General features: G+C 29.2%; 2 protein-coding genes across 2 annotated transcripts; both read left to right on the plus strand.

Annotated features, from left to right (window-relative positions):
- The first annotated feature begins 5783 nt into the window (after nucleotides 1-5783).
- LOC113861477 (enolase) lies at nucleotides 5784-10009 on the plus strand. Its single transcript, XM_027494311.1, has 17 exons — nucleotides 5784-6002; nucleotides 6260-6323; nucleotides 6625-6689; nucleotides 6789-6836; nucleotides 6936-7022; nucleotides 7101-7181; nucleotides 7545-7646; nucleotides 7782-7862; nucleotides 8158-8232; nucleotides 8331-8393; nucleotides 8492-8569; nucleotides 8667-8861; nucleotides 8979-9029; nucleotides 9128-9216; nucleotides 9334-9385; nucleotides 9472-9528; nucleotides 9617-10009. The coding sequence occupies exons 1-17, from the start codon at nucleotides 5937-5939 to the stop codon at nucleotides 9695-9697; spliced, it is 1335 nt and encodes a 444-aa protein (XP_027350112.1). The 5' UTR covers nucleotides 5784-5936; the 3' UTR covers nucleotides 9698-10009.
- A 1582-nt stretch (nucleotides 10010-11591) lies between these two features.
- LOC113861768 (splicing factor U2af small subunit B-like) lies at nucleotides 11592-14267 on the plus strand. The gene is made up of 4 exons (XM_027494793.1): nucleotides 11592-12009; nucleotides 12118-12199; nucleotides 13251-13377; nucleotides 13485-14267. The coding sequence occupies exons 1-4, from the start codon at nucleotides 11668-11670 to the stop codon at nucleotides 13876-13878; spliced, it is 945 nt and encodes a 314-aa protein (XP_027350594.1). The 5' UTR covers nucleotides 11592-11667; the 3' UTR covers nucleotides 13879-14267.
- The last annotated feature ends 4673 nt before the right edge of the window (nucleotides 14268-18940 follow it).

Raw genomic sequence — 18940 nt, forward strand, 5'->3', positions numbered from 1 at the left:
TTTTTAGTAAAGATGTGAGATATAAAGAAAAAAATATGTAAAAATAAATGTAATAAATAGAAAGCACCTGTAAATGTTAAAAAATATATATGAATAATACTCTAAATAGATATACTGGTTAGCATGTCTTACCTACAAATCAGAAGTTAGCATATCTTAAATTATATAATGTTAATATATATATATATATATATATATATATATATATTTGCATAAAGTGTGTACTTCGTACTAATAAATGCATTTTAAATAGGAATTAAAATGACAGAAGGATTAGGTGAAAATAAATGAGTTAGAGAGTGGAGAGTAGCTCTTGATGTTTTTATAATCATTTTCATCGTCATCGTCGAGGTTGGGTACCGGTAGGGTGAAAATAACTTTTTAAAGTTCAAATCACAAGAAAAAAAAAGCTTTTAAATTTAATTTTGTTCAATGAGCTAAATTTAAAGGCTTTAATTTAATTTATTTCAATTATAAATTGATTTATTTCTTATTTATTAATTTGGGTTGTCAGCAAAAAAAAAAAGAATATGATGTACCATTTTGAGACAGAAAAAGAAGTTAAACTTAAAGAATATTTATTAATGTAATATTTAATTAATATATTTATATTTAAAAGTTGAATAAATTAATACTAAAATTTAGTGTTATATTTATAAATATAATTTATTTTTTAAAAATATTTTTTATAAAAGTAGTCAATTTTTGTAAGTTTATAAAATTTATTATTTTTTAAATTTAAAATTAATAAAGTACTCATATATACACATATAAGAAAATAATAATAACCATGATTAATTAAACAATTCAAATATCGGTAAATTGCTATCAAATTATTCATGTTAAGCCATAGAAAATTAAATTCAGCTTTAAATAATTGAACCTATTTTTAAATTAAAAATTACGTAAACAACAGTTCTAATTAAATATTTATCTAACCAAACTAAAAAAATTATAAATAAATCAACTCATTTATTCATTTAACTATTGGCAACAAAGCGTCGGTCCCTTTATATTTATTTTCTTGTGATATATTCCACGGCTTTCGGCTTTCTCCCGTAATTTGATATTTTTTTCTCTTGTCATCTTCTGTATTTTGAATTCGGCCATTCTTCTGTATTCTGGTTTAGTTTTTTTGTCATCTTCTGCATTTTTATTTTTATTTTTTTAATTTTTGTCATCTTCTGTATACTGGATATTTTTAATTTTATTTTGTTAAAAAAACAATTTGTCGTTTATGTGTTTTGTTCTGAGCATCCAATAAAAGTTTAATTTGTGCTCCTCGACCCAATGGGCCATCGCCCAAAAACAAATATCCAGTATATAAATTTTACGCAAAGTTAATATTTTTGTCGTTTAATTTTATTTAGTTTTAAATTTTTGTTTTTAATGATTTTATTTAAAAAATAAAATCAAAGCAAAGATAAAAATCTAAAAGATCATCATGAAATTAAAATGTTTGAGAGCCAAACTAAAATAAAAATAGAAATTAGACAATCAAGTAAAAACAAAAAAATACCTAACAATTTTTTATTCTTTAAATGTGAAAAATATTTTTTAATTAAAATATTTAATTTTTCGTGTTGCATGCATAATTATATATATTTATATAGAATAAATATTGTTAAAATAAAAAATAAATAAAAAATTTGACTTTTACATGTAATAAATAAATATATAACTATGTAAATAAACTATAAGAATCATGTTAATGTATAATATCAATGACCCAACATAAGTTATGTATAACAGGGATGTGTAATGACGGAGAAACGCACGCTGCAATGTTCGTCGTTCTTCAGAGGCAATCAAGTCAGGTTTAAGAACACGCGCACTACACAATTATTATTATTATAAAACAGATGTGAAGGTCTATTTATTTTTCACGTGTTGCTGACTTGTTTGTGACATCTATTTTTGTTAAGACTGGTTTATAGTAGTCGTATCAGTAATTCAATTTAGAAGCAAATTAAGAGATTGAAAAACATTTAATATATGAATCAGTACCAAATATATATAAGATAGCTTTATATAATATAATATATAATATTTAACAATAACTTAAAAATTATTTAATTGATTAATTTAATTTTCATAAAATTTTAAATTTACAGGTCATTAAAAATTAAATTAATGAATTTGAAAAAATAAATTTTACAACATATCAATAATTAATTAATATTTAATATGTTAACAAATAAAATAATTAATAATTATATGTATTTATGATTAAAATGACATTTTATTGAATTATTAATTATTTTAATATATTTTTGAAACAAAAGGTAAAATGATTAACAATGAAATATGTTAAAAACTAAAATATCGTTTTACTTAGCTTAATTTAGAAATGAATAAAAAAAAATAAGAGTTAAATTGACGGTTTACTCTTTAGTATAATATTCAAAATTTGATGTTTAAATAATGTAAGTCTGCGGAATTATGAGTATGCTGTGGTATCTGCAACACGATTGTCAATATTCCTCGCAATATTCGAATTCGATTATACATCTGAAAGCGACCGTTTTAATTTGACAAAAAAAAAATACAAAGGCGACTTTATTGCAAGAGAAAAGGAAATGAAGATTTAGGCCACCACCATCTTAAAATCATCCTTCATAATATATGTATATATATATATAAAAAGTATTTTATTAAAACTTTTTATTTAATTTATATTTAATGATAAGTGAAATAATAAATTACAATTTATTAGATATAAATTAAATAAAAAAATTTAGTTAGTATGTAAAATTTTTTAAACTTACAGTAATATATATATATATATATCACTTTATTTAACTTTATTATTTTTAATAATTTAAAAAAATAAATTATCAAAATAAATATTAAACAAAATAATTTTTTTGTCTAAAGATTTTTTTGTCATATAAAATAATGTTTGTATTTATAAAAGATTATTTTTTTATTTACATTTATTAATTTCATCTCTCAACAAGATAAAACTAAAAAAAACTAATATGCTTCATCTCTAACATTGACGAAACTAACAAATTCAAAATTAAATTTTTGTAATTATCGTCTAATTTTATTTATGGACCAATGAAATTGTTTTATTTTTAATAATGACAAAACTACAATTTTGTCTTTATTAGAGACAAAAACAGTTAATTGATCAACATATTTTTACCATCAACAATCATTATGTTGGACTTTTTCTTTCATTCCTCTCTTTTATCTGCTTTTGGTTTCCTCATTCTCCTAATGTTTTTCCCTTCCACCTCCATCTCTTCCTTTATCCCTACTATTTCCTTCTTTGTTGTTGATAATTGCTTCTTTTTTGTGAGTGCGCAATTTGCTTATTTTTCCTCCTCACCAATTAACGTTACAAAATCGTCTTGCCGTCACCTATTACAACAGTAAAAGAACAACCTACATTGACTTGCATTTTGAGGTTTCGATCTTTGTGTTGTATTGCCTTTTTTAGTCAAATCTTAAGAGTTGACAAAAAGTACTATCAACTTGCCTAAAATACAAAGAAACTGTCATAGTTCGTCAGAACCAACCATAGTTTGTCATAAATTACCACCTATTGTCGAAACCATTTCATCTAAATTTTTGTAAGTTCCATTTTCAACTCAATATTTTTAAACCATGGTTGAATTTGCTTGCAACATGACAAATACAATAAACATGATATATATTTAGAAGCTGTTATTTAGGTTTAAAACAATATTTTTAATATTTTGATGCCTATTAAATATAAAACATAATCATGTATTTGTTATTATAGGCATCAATGCCAAAAAATCATTCATATGCTAACAGAGTTTTTCCTTTAATAATAATAAAAATTAGTAAAATAACATAATTATTACCATCTTGTGTTGTTATAATCAATAATATCAAAAAAGTTTTATCTACCTTAATAACTGGTTTTAAAAAATTAAAAGTTTTTTTTTACATTGATTAAAACACTAAAATAATCTTTTAAAAACTTAAATCTGTTGTTTATTTAATGTTTAATAACAAACTATTTTATTTTAATCTTATAAATAAAGATAATAACATAAAATTATATATATTTTAACTATTTTGATAATATAACATATGATTCATCACATATATTAGAGGTAAAGTACTAGGTAGATAATTTTAAGTTAAATAAATATCATCCATGTTTGATTATATTATGAGCAGTATTATTGACGTCACTATATAGTTAAATTTGAATATTTATAATTTTATATTCACAACCTAATTTGATAATAATTATTAAGAGGTAATATCATTTCTTATTAAAAGAATAAAACAATACTTATAATCAACATATTATATATATATATATATATATATATATATTTAATTTCACTTATTTTTTAAATTATAACTCATTGTTTTTAATGATTAAAAGAACTTAAAAATTATTTATATTCCTATTTAAAAGGTCATTCATAAGCATGTCCTCGTTTAAGTTCTGTTCCTCTCTATGAATATGCTGCATGCAAAACAATATATTTTTTATTGCTAGTTAAAATTTGTTTGAATTATAAATTTATTAATTAAAATTATTAAAATTTTGGCTGCAAGTGCCCACTTTTTCTTGGGAATCAAGCAAACCGAATAGCAAAACAAAAACGTGATTGTATTTTCAGCACATTGTGAGCAGGTTCAAGAAAATAACGTCAACCCATCAACATATTAAATAGTAAATACTACAAATTAATGTTTCAATTTAGCGCATCGCAGTATTTTTTTTGTTGTCTATTTTTGTTCGCTAAAATTAGTATCATTAAGTTTATTTTAATATATGTGAAGTATTAAAATTTTGTTGCTGTAAATTTGAGCTTAATTATAGAAAAAAAGGTATATTTCATTTAAAAATTGATATCAATGTGTTAAGCTTGAATAGATTTTAAAATTAAAATTAGTCTTGGCTCGAGTCACTTTCTGGACGAGATGTTCTTATGCTCTACCGTCGAGCGTGTTTAAGTATGACTTCTCAGACGGGGTGCATGCATCTTTACCAATCCATTCAATTAACGGAGAACTATTTGTTCAATTAATATTCAAATATCAGTAAGTTAGAAGTTTTAGAATATGTATTTTTTTCTGTGATGGAAAATAAACGTCTAATTTTATTTTTATTTTAAAAAATAAATTATTTAAATAAAAATATAAAAAATAAAAAAGTTAAATTTGTTTCTTGAACTGCTCTCTCCCTATTGATATTTTTCGTAATAATACTTGTGTTATGGAGAAAAATATTAAAAAACAAAAAATATATGATTTTATAAATTGAGATAAAAAAGCTGTAAAAAGAAAACCATTTAATAAAATACCTCGGGGCATTTTTCAGGACTCCCTGGATTAGCTTCAAGAAAATAAAATTTTCAGCATTATCACACATGAAAACTTCCGAACGAAAAAAAAAGGTTATCACATAAAATAAAATCTCTCGAAAAGGGAACTTATTAAAAATATCCCATTTATGAATACATATAGAGAGGAGTCAATTCTATTTTCCCTTTTTTTCATAACCAACCATTCTATTCTCAAACTTTTTAATAAAGTCAACTAATCAAACACACTAAATATATACTTGAATCAATTCATTTTCACATCTAAAATATTTTATTTAGCAAAAATCAAAATGAAATACTTATTTCCAATTAACTATTTTTCCAAAACAAGAAACTAAATAATATGAATACACAACGCCATAAAAATAAATAATTAAGATATGCACATTTTGTTTTTCCTTAAAGAGGGAAGTTAGTATCATGTGACAAAGCAAGACATCACATGATGATTAAGTTTTGTAAACCTAAAAGCGAGGGAGGCTGTATAGGACTTATAAATAACCCCACTCCTGTGTCTGGGTTTCCTAAGAATCGCCACATCTTTTTGTTCTACATTGCCCACAACCACTTGTCCTTCTCTTTTCATTACAGATCTCAGTTGCATCACTGTCCATGGCCACCATCACAAGCATCAAGGCACGCCAGATCTTCGACAGTCGTGGCAATCCAACCGTCGAGGTTTGCTACCTCTTATTCCGTTTCGATACTTTCTATGTTTCTATCCGATCTGTCCCCCCTCCCCTCACTTTCCATGTTTCTTCTTTGTTAGTATTATAATTCCACACCTTCACGGTATTTTTATTTATATATTTATTGGTAGATTTTATTTCACACTCATGTTGTTTCTATTTTTTAAGATGAATTTGAATCTGACGAGGTGTTTTGTTGGTTGATTTATTCTGAAATGTTTATGACATGGTTGATGATGACTATAGGTAGATTTGACATGCTCGGACGGTACTTTCGCTAGAGCTGCTGTTCCAAGTGGTGCATCCACTGGTATACTTCACTCATTTCTCTTAAGTTGGATTAACCATTGCATTTTGTTTGTTTCGTTTTGTTTTTCATAGCTTTTTTTTCAAATATTCCAATGCGTTGCTTTTTTTTGTTTGTTTGTTGCATGTGGAGTGTAGGGATGAATATGTTGTCTTTAATTTTGGGAAAGTTTCTGAAATAGCTCCGATGGTTTAAATTTTTCAAAGAAAATTTAGGATGTTTTTCACATATACTGTCCATTTGTTGATGGTAGTTTGTTTCAACTAGTCCTATGAAACAATCTGATTCTTTTGTTAATTTAAAGGGATTTATGAGGCCCTTGAATTAAGAGATGGAGGATCTGACTACCTTGGAAAGGGTGTATCAAAGGTAAGCCTCGTGTTATTACACTAAACAGTGTAAAAGGTCGTCATACTGATTGATTTGTTCAGTTTATTATGCTTACCTGGTCTTCTCTTGCACTTGCAGGCTGTTGGCAATGTGAACACCATTATTGCACCAGCATTGATTGGCAAGGTTAGTTAAATTTATTTTACACTGTATTTTAGTTCAGTTCTAATACTAAAGATTCACGGATTTTCTAATTTTTTATGTTGCATTTGTGACAATGAGCAGGATCCAACTCAGCAGACAGCTATTGACAATTTGATGGTTCAACAACTTGATGGAACTGTTAATGAATGGGGATGGTGCAAGCAAAAGGTGCTTAGCTGACTATGTTTGGAAATTTGGATTTTTAATGTGATTCTTATTATTCTAATGCAACTTTTGTTGTTTTAGCTTGGAGCAAATGCCATATTGGCAGTGTCTCTTGCAGTCTGCAAAGCTGGTGCCAGTGTCCTGAAAATTCCTCTTTACAAGGTATTTTATACATGAACTGTGGTGCTTAATTATCTCAAATTGAAATTGTTCATTGGATCCTTCTTGTGTAATTGTATATCTGCTGTTTGACGACTTACTTATAATCATCTAAAATTAATGAAATTCAGTATTCAAGATTATCATGATAACTACGTGTAATCTCACTGTCAATTGATTAAAATCATTCTCTTTTGATGGGTTATTATTTGCAATGGTGCATGTTTGCCACTTCTTATAGAAGTGTCAACAGATCCCTGTACCCCCAACTCATTCACAAACACACTGCAGTTGTATGCCTTTTGGCTCGAGGTTTTCAGGTGTTTGCATATATCTGATTTCACTGTGGCTATTTTTTTGTTGCAGCACATTGCAAATCTTGCGGGTAACAAAAAGTTGGTTTTGCCTGTTCCTGCTTTCAATGTCATTAATGGTGGGTCACATGCAGGAAACAAACTTGCTATGCAGGCATGCTTTCTAAGACTGATCTTCTTTGTTTGTTTTTGTGTGTGTGTGTGTGTGTGTGAGAGAGAGAGAGAGAGAGAGGGAGAGAGAGAGAGAGAAGTAATGCAATATGAGTTTCTGATTTGTATGTAAATGCAGGAGTTTATGGTGCTTCCTGTGGGAGCTTCCTCTTTCAAGGAAGCCATGAAGATGGGTGTGGAAGTATATCACAATTTGAAGGTCAGTTTAAATGTTACATTCATTTACATTTTCCAATTGTGTTTTCTAAATTTTGTCAAACTAGGATAACACTCCAATGGATACATCTTCATTATATGGTTGCTAAGCTTTGGTTTTTACCACTATTAAGTGGGTGCTTTTACTGGAAACTTAGCTTATAAAAGGTTTCTGTATCACGACCTGTTGGGCCTGTTGTCTATCCATGAATGCTTCTATACCTTCATGGTTCATCAGCTTGAATGTGGAGCTGTACTTCTGCATTTTAGTTATTATTGATGGTTTAATCTCATTTCAGTCTGTGATTAAGAAGAAATACGGTCAAGATGCAGTAAATGTTGGTGATGAAGGTGGCTTTGCCCCTAACATTCAGGTCAGTAATGGTTTTTAGCTCATTTCTTTTTCATGCAAGGAACTGTGGTACCTGCTCATCTTTCTGCCAGTTACTGATAGGCTCTTTTGAGTGTTCAGGAAAACAAGGAAGGTTTGGAATTGCTGAAAACTGCCATCGCCAAAGCTGGTTACACAGGCAAAGTTAGTTTTCTCCCTCCTATAAAAAATCTGTTTATGGTGCTTTGGCTTTTCAAATGTCTTCATTTATGGGACTTTGACAATTTCTGTTATGTTCTTAGGTTGTCATTGGAATGGATGTTGCAGCATCTGAATTCTACAAAGAAGACAAAACATATGATTTGAACTTCAAGGAAGATGTAAGCTCCAAGTAGTGTTATGTTCTTAGGTGGTCATTGGAATGGATGTTACATATTTAGCTTATTTATTTCTGGGCGTTTTCTGTTTGATATGCAGAACAATGACGGATCACAGAAGATCTCTGGGGATGCTTTGAAAGACCTGTACAAGTCATTTGTGTCAGGGTACCCAATTGTTTCAATTGAAGATCCTTTTGACCAGGATGACTGGGAACACTATGCTAAGCTAACTGGTGAGGTTGGAGCCAATGTACAAATTGTTGGTGATGATCTCTTGGTTACCAATCCCAAGGTCTGCAGATTGATCAAACAGGACTCCCCACTCCTTCCCCCAATTTTTTTATTTTGTTGGAGAGACTGAAAAAAGGATTATCCTTTGACTAGTTGCTTTTTGCATTTTTGTCCACAGAGGGTTCAGAAGGCAATTGATTCTAAAGCTTGCAATGCTCTTCTGCTCAAGGTACTCTCATTCTACACAAATTTTTTCTAGTGAAAAGTTCTTGAAGCTAAGTAGATGTGCATATATACCATTACTTGACACAAACTTGAAACAAACAGGTCAATCAAATTGGATCCGTGACTGAGAGTATTGAAGCTGTCAGGATGTCCAAAAAAGCTGGTTGGGGTGTCATGGCAAGTCACCGAAGGTTTGAGCTTTGTCTTTATATGCAAATGACAGTAGCACAATATAATGTCTACAACTGTAAAATCTTTAACAACCCTAGTCGCACTATGAACTTATATTTCTTGTTTGTCAATTGCAGTGGAGAGACTGAGGATACCTTCATTGCTGATCTTTCAGTTGGTTTGGCAACGGTATTCCCTTATTTCAGTTCAACCGTTGTGCTGTTAATACACAAAGTTCCATGTCCAATATAAAATGTTTCCTTTCTCTTGAACAGGGTCAAATTAAGACTGGAGCTCCATGCAGGTCTGAGCGTCTTGCTAAATATAACCAGGTTAGTGTTGTTCATTAAACTCTACTACACTAGTTTCAGCCTTCATAGTTATGCCTTTTTCTAAATGGTTGGAGCTCTCACTTGGCAGCTCTTGAGAATTGAGGAGGAGCTTGGTGCGGAAGCAGTGTATGCTGGAGCAAACTTCCGTACCCCTGTTGAACCCTACTAAGTTTTGAGGTGGAAACAACCCAGAGATCGACGCGAGTTTGAGCTATATAGCATTTGGCATCGCGGTTTATGTTTGTAATGAATAAGTTGGTAGTTAGAACAACGTTAGTCTTGTTTTGAAGACTATTGCAATAATTTTGTAGTTCTGTTTTACAGGGCTAAAACAGTTGTGCCCTAAACAAAAGGTTTTTTAGTGATGCTTAGTTTTAGTACTTGAAACCTACTTTCAATTTCTTTCCAATTTTCTTGGGTATCGCCAAATATCGTACTCTTGGCTACATAAAATTTTCCATGATCCGTGATATTCCCAATGCTAATCGAATCAGTGCAAGTAATCCAATTGTCTGTTTAATATATCTGGTTCAACTCTATTTCTACCTGAAGCGTGGACCGTATTTTTTTGGTCCCACTTTGTTGTCGTTGTAAAGAGTTAATTAGTCTTGATCCATGTCAAGCAGGAGGTGGTTAACACATTGGGAATGTCATATTTTCATAGGTCTATAATAAAAGCTTAGGATGGTATAGCAGTGCATCACTTTATACAGCGTTTCTCATATTCTCTTTCGAAATCTGTCTTCCGCTGATGCTGCCTTGGGTACTTGATAGTTGGCAACTTCAACCTAGATAAAAGTTTTCACTGAAAATTAAAATTATATAAAACAATAATGATCTGGCCATAAGCCCAGAGCACATCAGATTGGCAACAGCATACAGAAGCATAAAGTACTTTTAAAAAAAAACATTCTTGCATGTGGTAAGTGTTAGGGTGTCGAATGGAAAATGTTTCCAGAAAACAATTTTTTGTGCCGTGAAAACGCCATGTGTGGAAGACTTACTGTAATGCTCATCTCTAAAACCGGTATTTTGATCCACAAATACGTAAGTCAGTTCTCACTAATTGAGTTAATTGTCCTTTACTTGAAACTTTATTTTAATTAGTTAACAGCAGCAAAAATGCTTGAAAAGTTTTATCTAAGTTTTGTCTGATAAAATGACATGAACAGATACATATTAAAATTCATACATAGTTCATGAATCAAACTTTGTATATAGATAAAGACCACAACGACTGCTATCCTAGTACAATTGAACACTTTGACTATATATTTTAACTGGATGAGGTGAAAAATTTAAAGGAAAAAAAAAGTTAATCTCTAATAATTGTAGATAAATAGTGGTCTAAGTGGAAAATACCTTGGTTTTCTTAAGTAAAATATTGTGGTGGACTAATTGAATACTAATCTTATTTAAGTGCTTATTTATAATTTTTTATATTAAGATTGGTTATAAATTTAACTATGAAACTCGTCAAAAAATTTATTAAAATAAATTAAAAAAATTATAAAAAAATTTATTTTATAAGTTGTTTATAAATTTTTAAAATAGATTATAAATGAAAGACATAAATATTTGGAAAATTTGTTATCCTCTTATACTAATCAACTCAACTCGAATCAAATTATCGTCAGGAGGAGACTTTTACAGGAAATCCTTCAAATTGCCATGTTGGTCAAGTGAGCATTTGAAAAATTTATATAACAAAAATGCATTTTGTCCTTCTCAAATCAAACAAAAATACATAAATACTTTTAATGTATATATTTATTTTGAAATTAAATTTATATTCTTTAGTCTAAATGTAGGAAATTACATAAAACATTTGATTAATCTAATTTGAGTAAAATAAAATCACAATCGGTAATAAAGTTTTTTTAAAAATTTAACACAATTACATTCCTAAAATCTCAAACTCTAATGTTCAATTTATAATTAAAATCAAACTAGCGAAATAACAATAAAAAGTTAAATTAATTAAATCACCTTATTTTTCTTTCCTAAAGAAATCAAACAAACCCAAGACGAGATATTTTGAATATCTCGTGGAGCATATATAAGGGTCAAAAGAGAGAAATTAGAGAGCAGAAGGCGCAGGGTAGTGAAAAACAAACCCTAACCCTAATTGAATCAGAGATGGCGGAGCATTTGGCATCGATATTCGGAACGGAGAAGGACAGGGTTAACTGTCCCTTCTACTTCAAGATCGGCGCGTGCAGGCACGGTGACCGTTGTTCAAGGCTTCACACAAAGCCCACAATTAGCCCAACTCTGGTTCTCTCCAACATGTACCAGAGGCCCGACATGAACATCAACATCATCACAAACCCTAATCAACCTCAACCCCAATCCCAATCCCTCGACCCCGACAAGGTCCAGGATCACTTCGACGACTTCTACGAAGATCTCTTCGAGGAGCTCAGCAAGTACGGCCCAATTCAGAGCTTGAATATTTGCGATAATTTGGCCGATCACATGGTTCCTCTTCCTCTTTGTCTTCCCTTCTTTCTCGTGGCGTTGATCTTGTTTCTTTCTGCTTCGATCGTTTATTTCTTTCTTTTCTTCTTCTTTTTTGTTTTTGCGCAGGTTGGAAATGTGTATGTTCAGTTTAGAGAGGAGGATCATGCTGCCAATGCGCTCATGAATCTCACTGGAAGATTTTATTCAGGTTTTTTTGTTTCCCACTTTTCTCCTTCGGTTAGGGTTTTTAACTATTTCACTTTCTGTTGAGTTCTTGAGTGTTTGCGCTATTTGCTTGTTATTTGTGGTTTCTAATTAGTTCTTACAATTGCAAATTGATTGTGTTTAGAGTTCATATGTTGACTACAAATATAGCTTACGTAGAAATTGAAAAGGCTTAGGCAATCCGCACCGAGAGAGCTAGCTTTTGGGGCTGAGTTAGGCCTAGTCCAAATTCATTAAATAGCTTGTTTGGAATTGATTAACTTTGCTGAAATAACCCCTTATTTTTTGAAAAACTTCCTTAAGAAGTTTGCAAAATAAGTGATTATTTCTTCAAAATATGTTGAGCTAAGCACACTAATTGCGAGGACAGTGCTATTTGTAATGACGTTAAGAGAAGTTAATGTTCACATTGCTTTCAAGTCTCTCTACTGGTTTGGTGTTAACTATATGTTTACCTTACAGTAGTCGCTTTTCTTAACCCTTCTTTTAGTCTTGTGTTGAAGTTTTGAACTTTATCTGATGAGATGTGTTTTGACCAGGTACCTTGTGCTGTCTCACATGGTTGCTGTTCTTTTATCTTGTCTATCTTTCTAATGTCTAATCTTGTCTTTACTGGTTTTTCATTTAGTTAGGATGAAGATTTAGGCTCTACACACCATTGTTGAAAAGAGACTTGTTTAGGGAATCTCTACCATAAGAAAAAATTGGTTGGTGACTAATTTTAGATGTACTTTTTCCATTTTACGTATGAGATTTATATTCTCTGCTGTGTCAACCGTAAGTTGATATATACACTTTTATTACTATTGAACTGGGATTTGTTTGGCATGAGATGAGATGTGTGTTGTATAACTCATAGCTTGTGATTACACTAAGCTGTTATGATGATTGCAGCAGGAGATAATCATAGGTAAGAAAATTAATGCTTTATATAGCAAGTTCATAGTGAATCATTGCTTGATGCTCTCACTCAACTCCATTCCCAAACAGTAACTTGTTATTATATGAAACTTCTAACCTAATGATCCTTCTAGGTCGACCCATCATTGCCGACTTCTCACCTGTTACGGATTTTCGAGAAGCCACTTGTAGGCAGTATGAGGAAAATGTATGCAATCGAGGTGGCTACTGCAACTTTATGCACCTAAAGAAGATTAGCAGGTTGACTTCTCAGCTCTCAGCATATTTCCTCTCATGTTTTTCAGTATCTTGCACTTGCTTTTACAATTTGGCTGTTCTTGCCATAAAACCTGCTCTTGTAATTTCAGGGATTTGAGAAGGCGATTATTTGGAAGAAATAGGAGATGGAATGGCCGCAGTGGAAGCAGAAGCAGGAGCCCACCAAGGAATCGCAACCATGAGGAGCGTTCACATTCTGGTCGTAATTCTGGGAGAAGAGATTTTGACAGGTCTCGTGGACACCATGGTAAGAGGCCTAGAAGCCGAAGTCCTCGATATAGAGGAAAACGAAGTAGAAGTCCGGCTGGCAGGGATAGAAGCCCCATCAGAGAAAGTAGTGTAGAAAGGAGAGCTAAAATAGAGCAATGGAACAGGGAGAAGGAACTAGGGGACTCTGGTAACAATAACAGCACAAAAAGCAATGATTCTCAAGAGCAGGGTGTTGCACCAAATGGCAGTGAATCTGATAACCATCAGATATAGCAACAACATAGTGATTTGGCCCAAAATCCTGTAACAAGTGTGGCAAGTAATCTGGCTTGTGTTGTTTGCAGTTTGCTCCTGTTTAATTGGTTTTAGTTGTCATTATCATTATCTTACTCCGAATTGTCAATTTAGTTATAGAACTTTGTAATATCCATAGCAATAACAGTTTAATTTTCCGCTTCAAGTGTAATGTTCTGCATCCTGGAAGGAGAAAAATATGGAAAAAGCGGAGAGTTTTCCTTGTGCTGGGGGATTAGTGTTTAATTGGATAAAGTTGAGCTATGAATGTTTCATAACCTGTTATTGAGCAATGTTGGATATGTGGTGGAGGGTAATTTAGATGGAAATGATGTATGAATTTCGACTATGTGAATAGCTAAAGAAGTTAAATAAATGCATGATCAATTTTCTTTTTTCCCTAAAAAAATTCCTTATCAACGTCTATACAACACTTTCGAAATTGAAAAGAAGGAAAGTTTTGGAAATTGTGGCGTTTAAGTAATTTTATGGCCTGTTTACCCTTGGAAATTGTGGTCACCCGATTCTTTAAAATAGAACCTCCATTGTAAATTTGGCAATATAAACAAGTTAGTTTTTGGTTGTTTGATATAAAGTGAAATTTTAGCCTCACATTTAGGATCATATTCTTTTTATACGTTCTTTCTAGTTAAATGTTATTTGAATTATATTAATTCTTTTAATTTATTGATTTTTATTCATATTTTTATTAATTTTTATTTAATAATTAAGGGCTAAAATGTGAATTAGAAAATATTTTTAATATATCTCTAAAATAAATATATATTTAAATAAATAATTGTCATATATAAAAATTATCCCCTCACATCTTTTAAATTTAATCTTTATATAACATTTTGTTAAGATATAATTCTTAATTATTTAAATTTATTAAAAATTGATCTCTATTATAAATTTAGTTAAATTAAATGATAGAAAGAAGTTAAACTCATTATTACTACGTCACATTATATGTACTTAATTATTATTTAAAGGTCGTATTATTGAAAAAAGGTATTTAAAATATATTTGTTATTTTAAAAAATCATAATTAATTTAATATTTTTGTTTATTTTTCTTTTTCTTTTTTTTCTGTCATTATTGTTATCATATTTTTTTGAGAGTTTTCCTGCTAGACTGAATTTAGTCTATGCACTACCTATTATTGAGTGTTGCGTTTCTATTGATATTATGATAAAGTTCACTTATAATTATTGTTTTATTAAATGTAATTATTTCTATAGTCAGTTATCTCCATTATGTGTTGCACTATATTTATTGACTTTTTGAATTGACATTCAACTTACTTAACTTGGCTTGTAAAAATAATTTTAAATTTGTAATTATTTTTTAATTTTAGATTTTGTTTTACCATATAATCTCTTTTTTCTAAAAATTGATTTTCTTTAATTTTTCCAAAAACTAGACGATTTAATTTAATTTTCGCTTAAATGAAAATAAACCTGCTCTTTTAACCAACAAACGAGAGAATCTAATTTGTTTTCCAGTGCACCACCCAACATTGAGTGTTGCATTTCTATCGACATTGTGACACGCGTTCACCTATAATTATTTTTTATTGAATTTAATTGTCTCTTTAGTCACTATCTCTGCTATGTGTTGCAACATATTTAATGACTTTTATAATTGACATTCAACTTACTTAACTTGCCTCGTAAAAATAATTTTAAATTTGTAATTATTTTTAAATTTTGGATTTTGTGTTACTATTTAGAGTCCTTTTTCTGGAAATTGATCTCCTTCAATTTTTGCAAAAACTAGATGATCTAGTTTGATTTTCACTCAAGGGAAAACTTAACATGCTCTTTCAACCAACAAATAAGTGAATCTAGATCTAATTTGATTTTCACTTAGGCGAAAACTTAACATGCTCTTTCAAACAGCAAATGAGTGAATCTAATTCATCTTATTGTATACCACCGAACATTGAGCGTTGCGTCTCCATCAACGTTGTGATGCACATTTACCTTCACCTATTCTTATTTTTCATTGAATGTAGTTGTCTCTTTTGTGTCGTCTCTACTAAGTGTTGCAACATACATATTAACTTTTTCTTACTGACATTTAACTTCCTTAACTTGTCTCGTAAAATTAATTTTGAATTTGTGATCGTTTTTAAATTTTGGATTTCATGTGACTATTTAGTCTCTTTTTCCTAAAAATGGATTTGCTTCAGTTTACGTGCAAATTAGATGATCCAGTTTTATTTCATTTAAGCGAAAATGAATCTATACATCCCATCTCTTCCACCCTCACTCACTTCCTAAACATTCTCTCCATCGCTAGCTGCCATACCTCCACTAGTAAGTTGAGCTCCGCACTACCCATGTCTTCTTTCCTAGCTTCTCCTCCTCCATTTTTCACTCATTTTGCATAAATTTTAGTTTTGTGCTTAAGTGAATATAGATTCACTTAATTAAAAACTAAACTGAACCGTCTAATTACCGTGTGAACTGAAAAAGGTTTGAATTCCTTTTTCTCTCTCTTACTGGTAATGTCTTCAACCACTTCTAAAATTAATAAGGGAAAGTGGGAAGAACACATGACAATGCACATTAGTCATTCTAGAGGAACCAAACATAGAAAAAATCAATGCACCTTATCTATCAAAATCACCACAAACCCACCACATTTGAATTGCCACAAGCCACCTTTCCAAAACAATTCCCTAAACCGTTATGACCCATACTAGCTACCAATAATAAGTAATCATCGCTAAGAAAAAATAAACACATCATACCCCTTCCTCCATTATTGAAAACACCAATCCCAATTACTCTTGCACTTTTGCAAACCTAAAAAGCAAGCCAAACTTATCATTGTACATTCTCCTTCACCACTCAACTTGTGAGAAAGATGCCGATAATGGTAATGACAGTTGAAAAAAGAAGAAGGCTAAAAAAAAAAAACAGAAACATTTGAATTATTTATCAATTTTCTAAAATAAAATGAATTTTTTAGAGATTTTTTTGTAACAGTAACCATTAAATAAAATATTAATGACATGGCAATGGTAAGTTTAACTTCTATTATTCAACTCATCACTTAAGAGAACTTAACTAATAATTAAAAATAATTTTTAACAGATTCAAAAAGTTACAAACAATATCCTAATAAATTTTTTTTAAGATTACATTTAAAACGAATTTTTAAGAAACTAAATGTTTAATTAAACCTATAGTTAATTTACCTTTTTTATATTAGATTAAAATTTATTAAGTGAAGTTTTTACAAGTTTGATTAAATGACATGGAGTTTATCTTTAAATTATTTGTTTCATTTTTTATTTAGTAAGATTCACAATTTTTTTTAGATGAGAAGAGAATATGTTAAAAATAAGTGTATTGTTTTTTTTATAATTAATATTCTTTCTTTCTACTTTGTTCCTTTTTGCTGAACATTAAGTAAATATGACTTATTTAATTCTTATACAGACAAAGAACATGAGCGCTCGTGTCTCCTAAAGCTTATTTAGTAGGATAAAGAAATCTCTTTTATTTTTGTGTCCAAAAATATATCTCTTTATATAATTTTTTTTTGTCAATATAACTCTTATTTTATACAGATTGCCTCCCAATCAGTCATAAATTTTATTAAAAACCATTTCTTAGACATTACATGAATACAAAAATAGAAACACCAAGTTAAGATTATAAAAATGTTTATTACTTCCATTTTAAAATTATAAAAAAGTAAACGTTTATTAATAGCATTTTTATATGACTATTGAATGCTCTGAATTAATACCCTTATTAAATATGAATATTGTTATGAGGGTGAAGCACATGCAGAGAGAAGAAAGAGAATTCATTAGCACTAGCATAGCATACAAACAAAAATAAGGTAAAAGATGTACTTTGGTTTGAGCTTCAGTCGTAGAATATTGAGTATGGTTGCTAATAAGCTTGAAAAGATGATAGGATGTGTGGGATATAAATATAATGTTATGATAAATTTTAAAAATTATAGAAATATAGAATAGAAATTTAAAATTATTGCGTGTTTTAAAAGTGAGTGTATAAAAATATTAAAATTTATTTTGATATTTCAATTAGTAGAAAAATTAAAAATTAAAGAAAAATATATATAAAAAATAAAGTATCATATAATATATTACCAAAAATAAGTATTCAACACAGTTACAACATTAAACTACTGCTTTGAAGTACACATGCTTTCTAGCTAATAAGGGTCCTTAGCATTGTTACAGCATTAGCGTGATTGCAGAAGTTAATTGTATTTTCTTTTAACTTATTAGCATCTATTAAAACACATAAAAAAAATAAGAATATGCTTAAAATTTCAATAGATTAATGAATAATATTTTGACACATCATTTTAAGATAATCACATGTTTATTAAGAAGTTAATTTTTTTTAGACTATAAGTATTTTTTATTAAAAATAATTATATTTTAGTCAAACAAGATCACCGTAGACGGTAAAACTTTTTTCTCTTAGTATTTAACATAATTTTTTCCATATTTATTATTATAACAATAGTAAAAAAATTTTAAAAATAAATGAAATGAAATAAAAATTAAAGATGCTTATTTATAAAATGTGTAAATTTTAAAGTTTAATGTTATAACTTATATATCTTTAAATAAATATTTTTATTTTTATTTTTGAATCTTTCTGATAAATTTTAACAGTTAAAGTTAATTTTTTTCCATTTTTTAATTAACAAAAATTCTCTTTGAGATATGTATAAAATAAATGAAATTTTTACGAAAAAATAAACTCATTAAATTTTATAATAAAAAAAAATAGAATACATAAATTATGTCATTTTAAAAAAATCATCTTCATAATTATCTATGATTGTCTAGTTTATATTAGCTTTTTTTATTTTCATATATAAATAACATTTTTACTCAACTTCCCTCCACCTAATGTACAAAATTTAAGCCAACTTATATTTATTGTTATTTATATTAATCGACGTACTTCAACTTATCACCATTTATTATTTAATGCATATGTTACATTAATTTCATCGTCAAAATAATTTGAATTAT

The sequence above is a fragment of the Abrus precatorius genome, unplaced genomic scaffold (genome assembly GCF_003935025.1).
Source record: "Abrus precatorius isolate BTA unplaced genomic scaffold, Abrus_2018 Scaffold3, whole genome shotgun sequence".
NCBI lineage: Eukaryota > Viridiplantae > Streptophyta > Magnoliopsida > Fabales > Fabaceae > Abrus > Abrus precatorius.

Coding starts and splice junctions, on each gene's coding strand:
- LOC113861477 (XM_027494311.1), top strand. CDS start 5,937: ATGGCCACCATCACAAGCATCAAGGCACGCCAGATCTTCGACAGTCGT. Junction 6,324..6,624: donor TCCAAGTGGTGCATCCACTG/GTATACTTCACT, acceptor GTTAATTTAAAG/GGATTTATGAGGCCCTTGAA. Junction 8,570..8,666: donor ATTTGAACTTCAAGGAAGAT/GTAAGCTCCAAG, acceptor TTTGATATGCAG/AACAATGACGGATCACAGAA.
- LOC113861768 (XM_027494793.1), top strand. CDS start 11,668: ATGGCGGAGCATTTGGCATCGATATTCGGAACGGAGAAGGACAGGGTT. Junction 12,200..13,250: donor CACTGGAAGATTTTATTCAG/GTTTTTTTGTTT, acceptor TGATCCTTCTAG/GTCGACCCATCATTGCCGAC. Junction 13,378..13,484: donor CACCTAAAGAAGATTAGCAG/GTTGACTTCTCA, acceptor TTGTAATTTCAG/GGATTTGAGAAGGCGATTAT.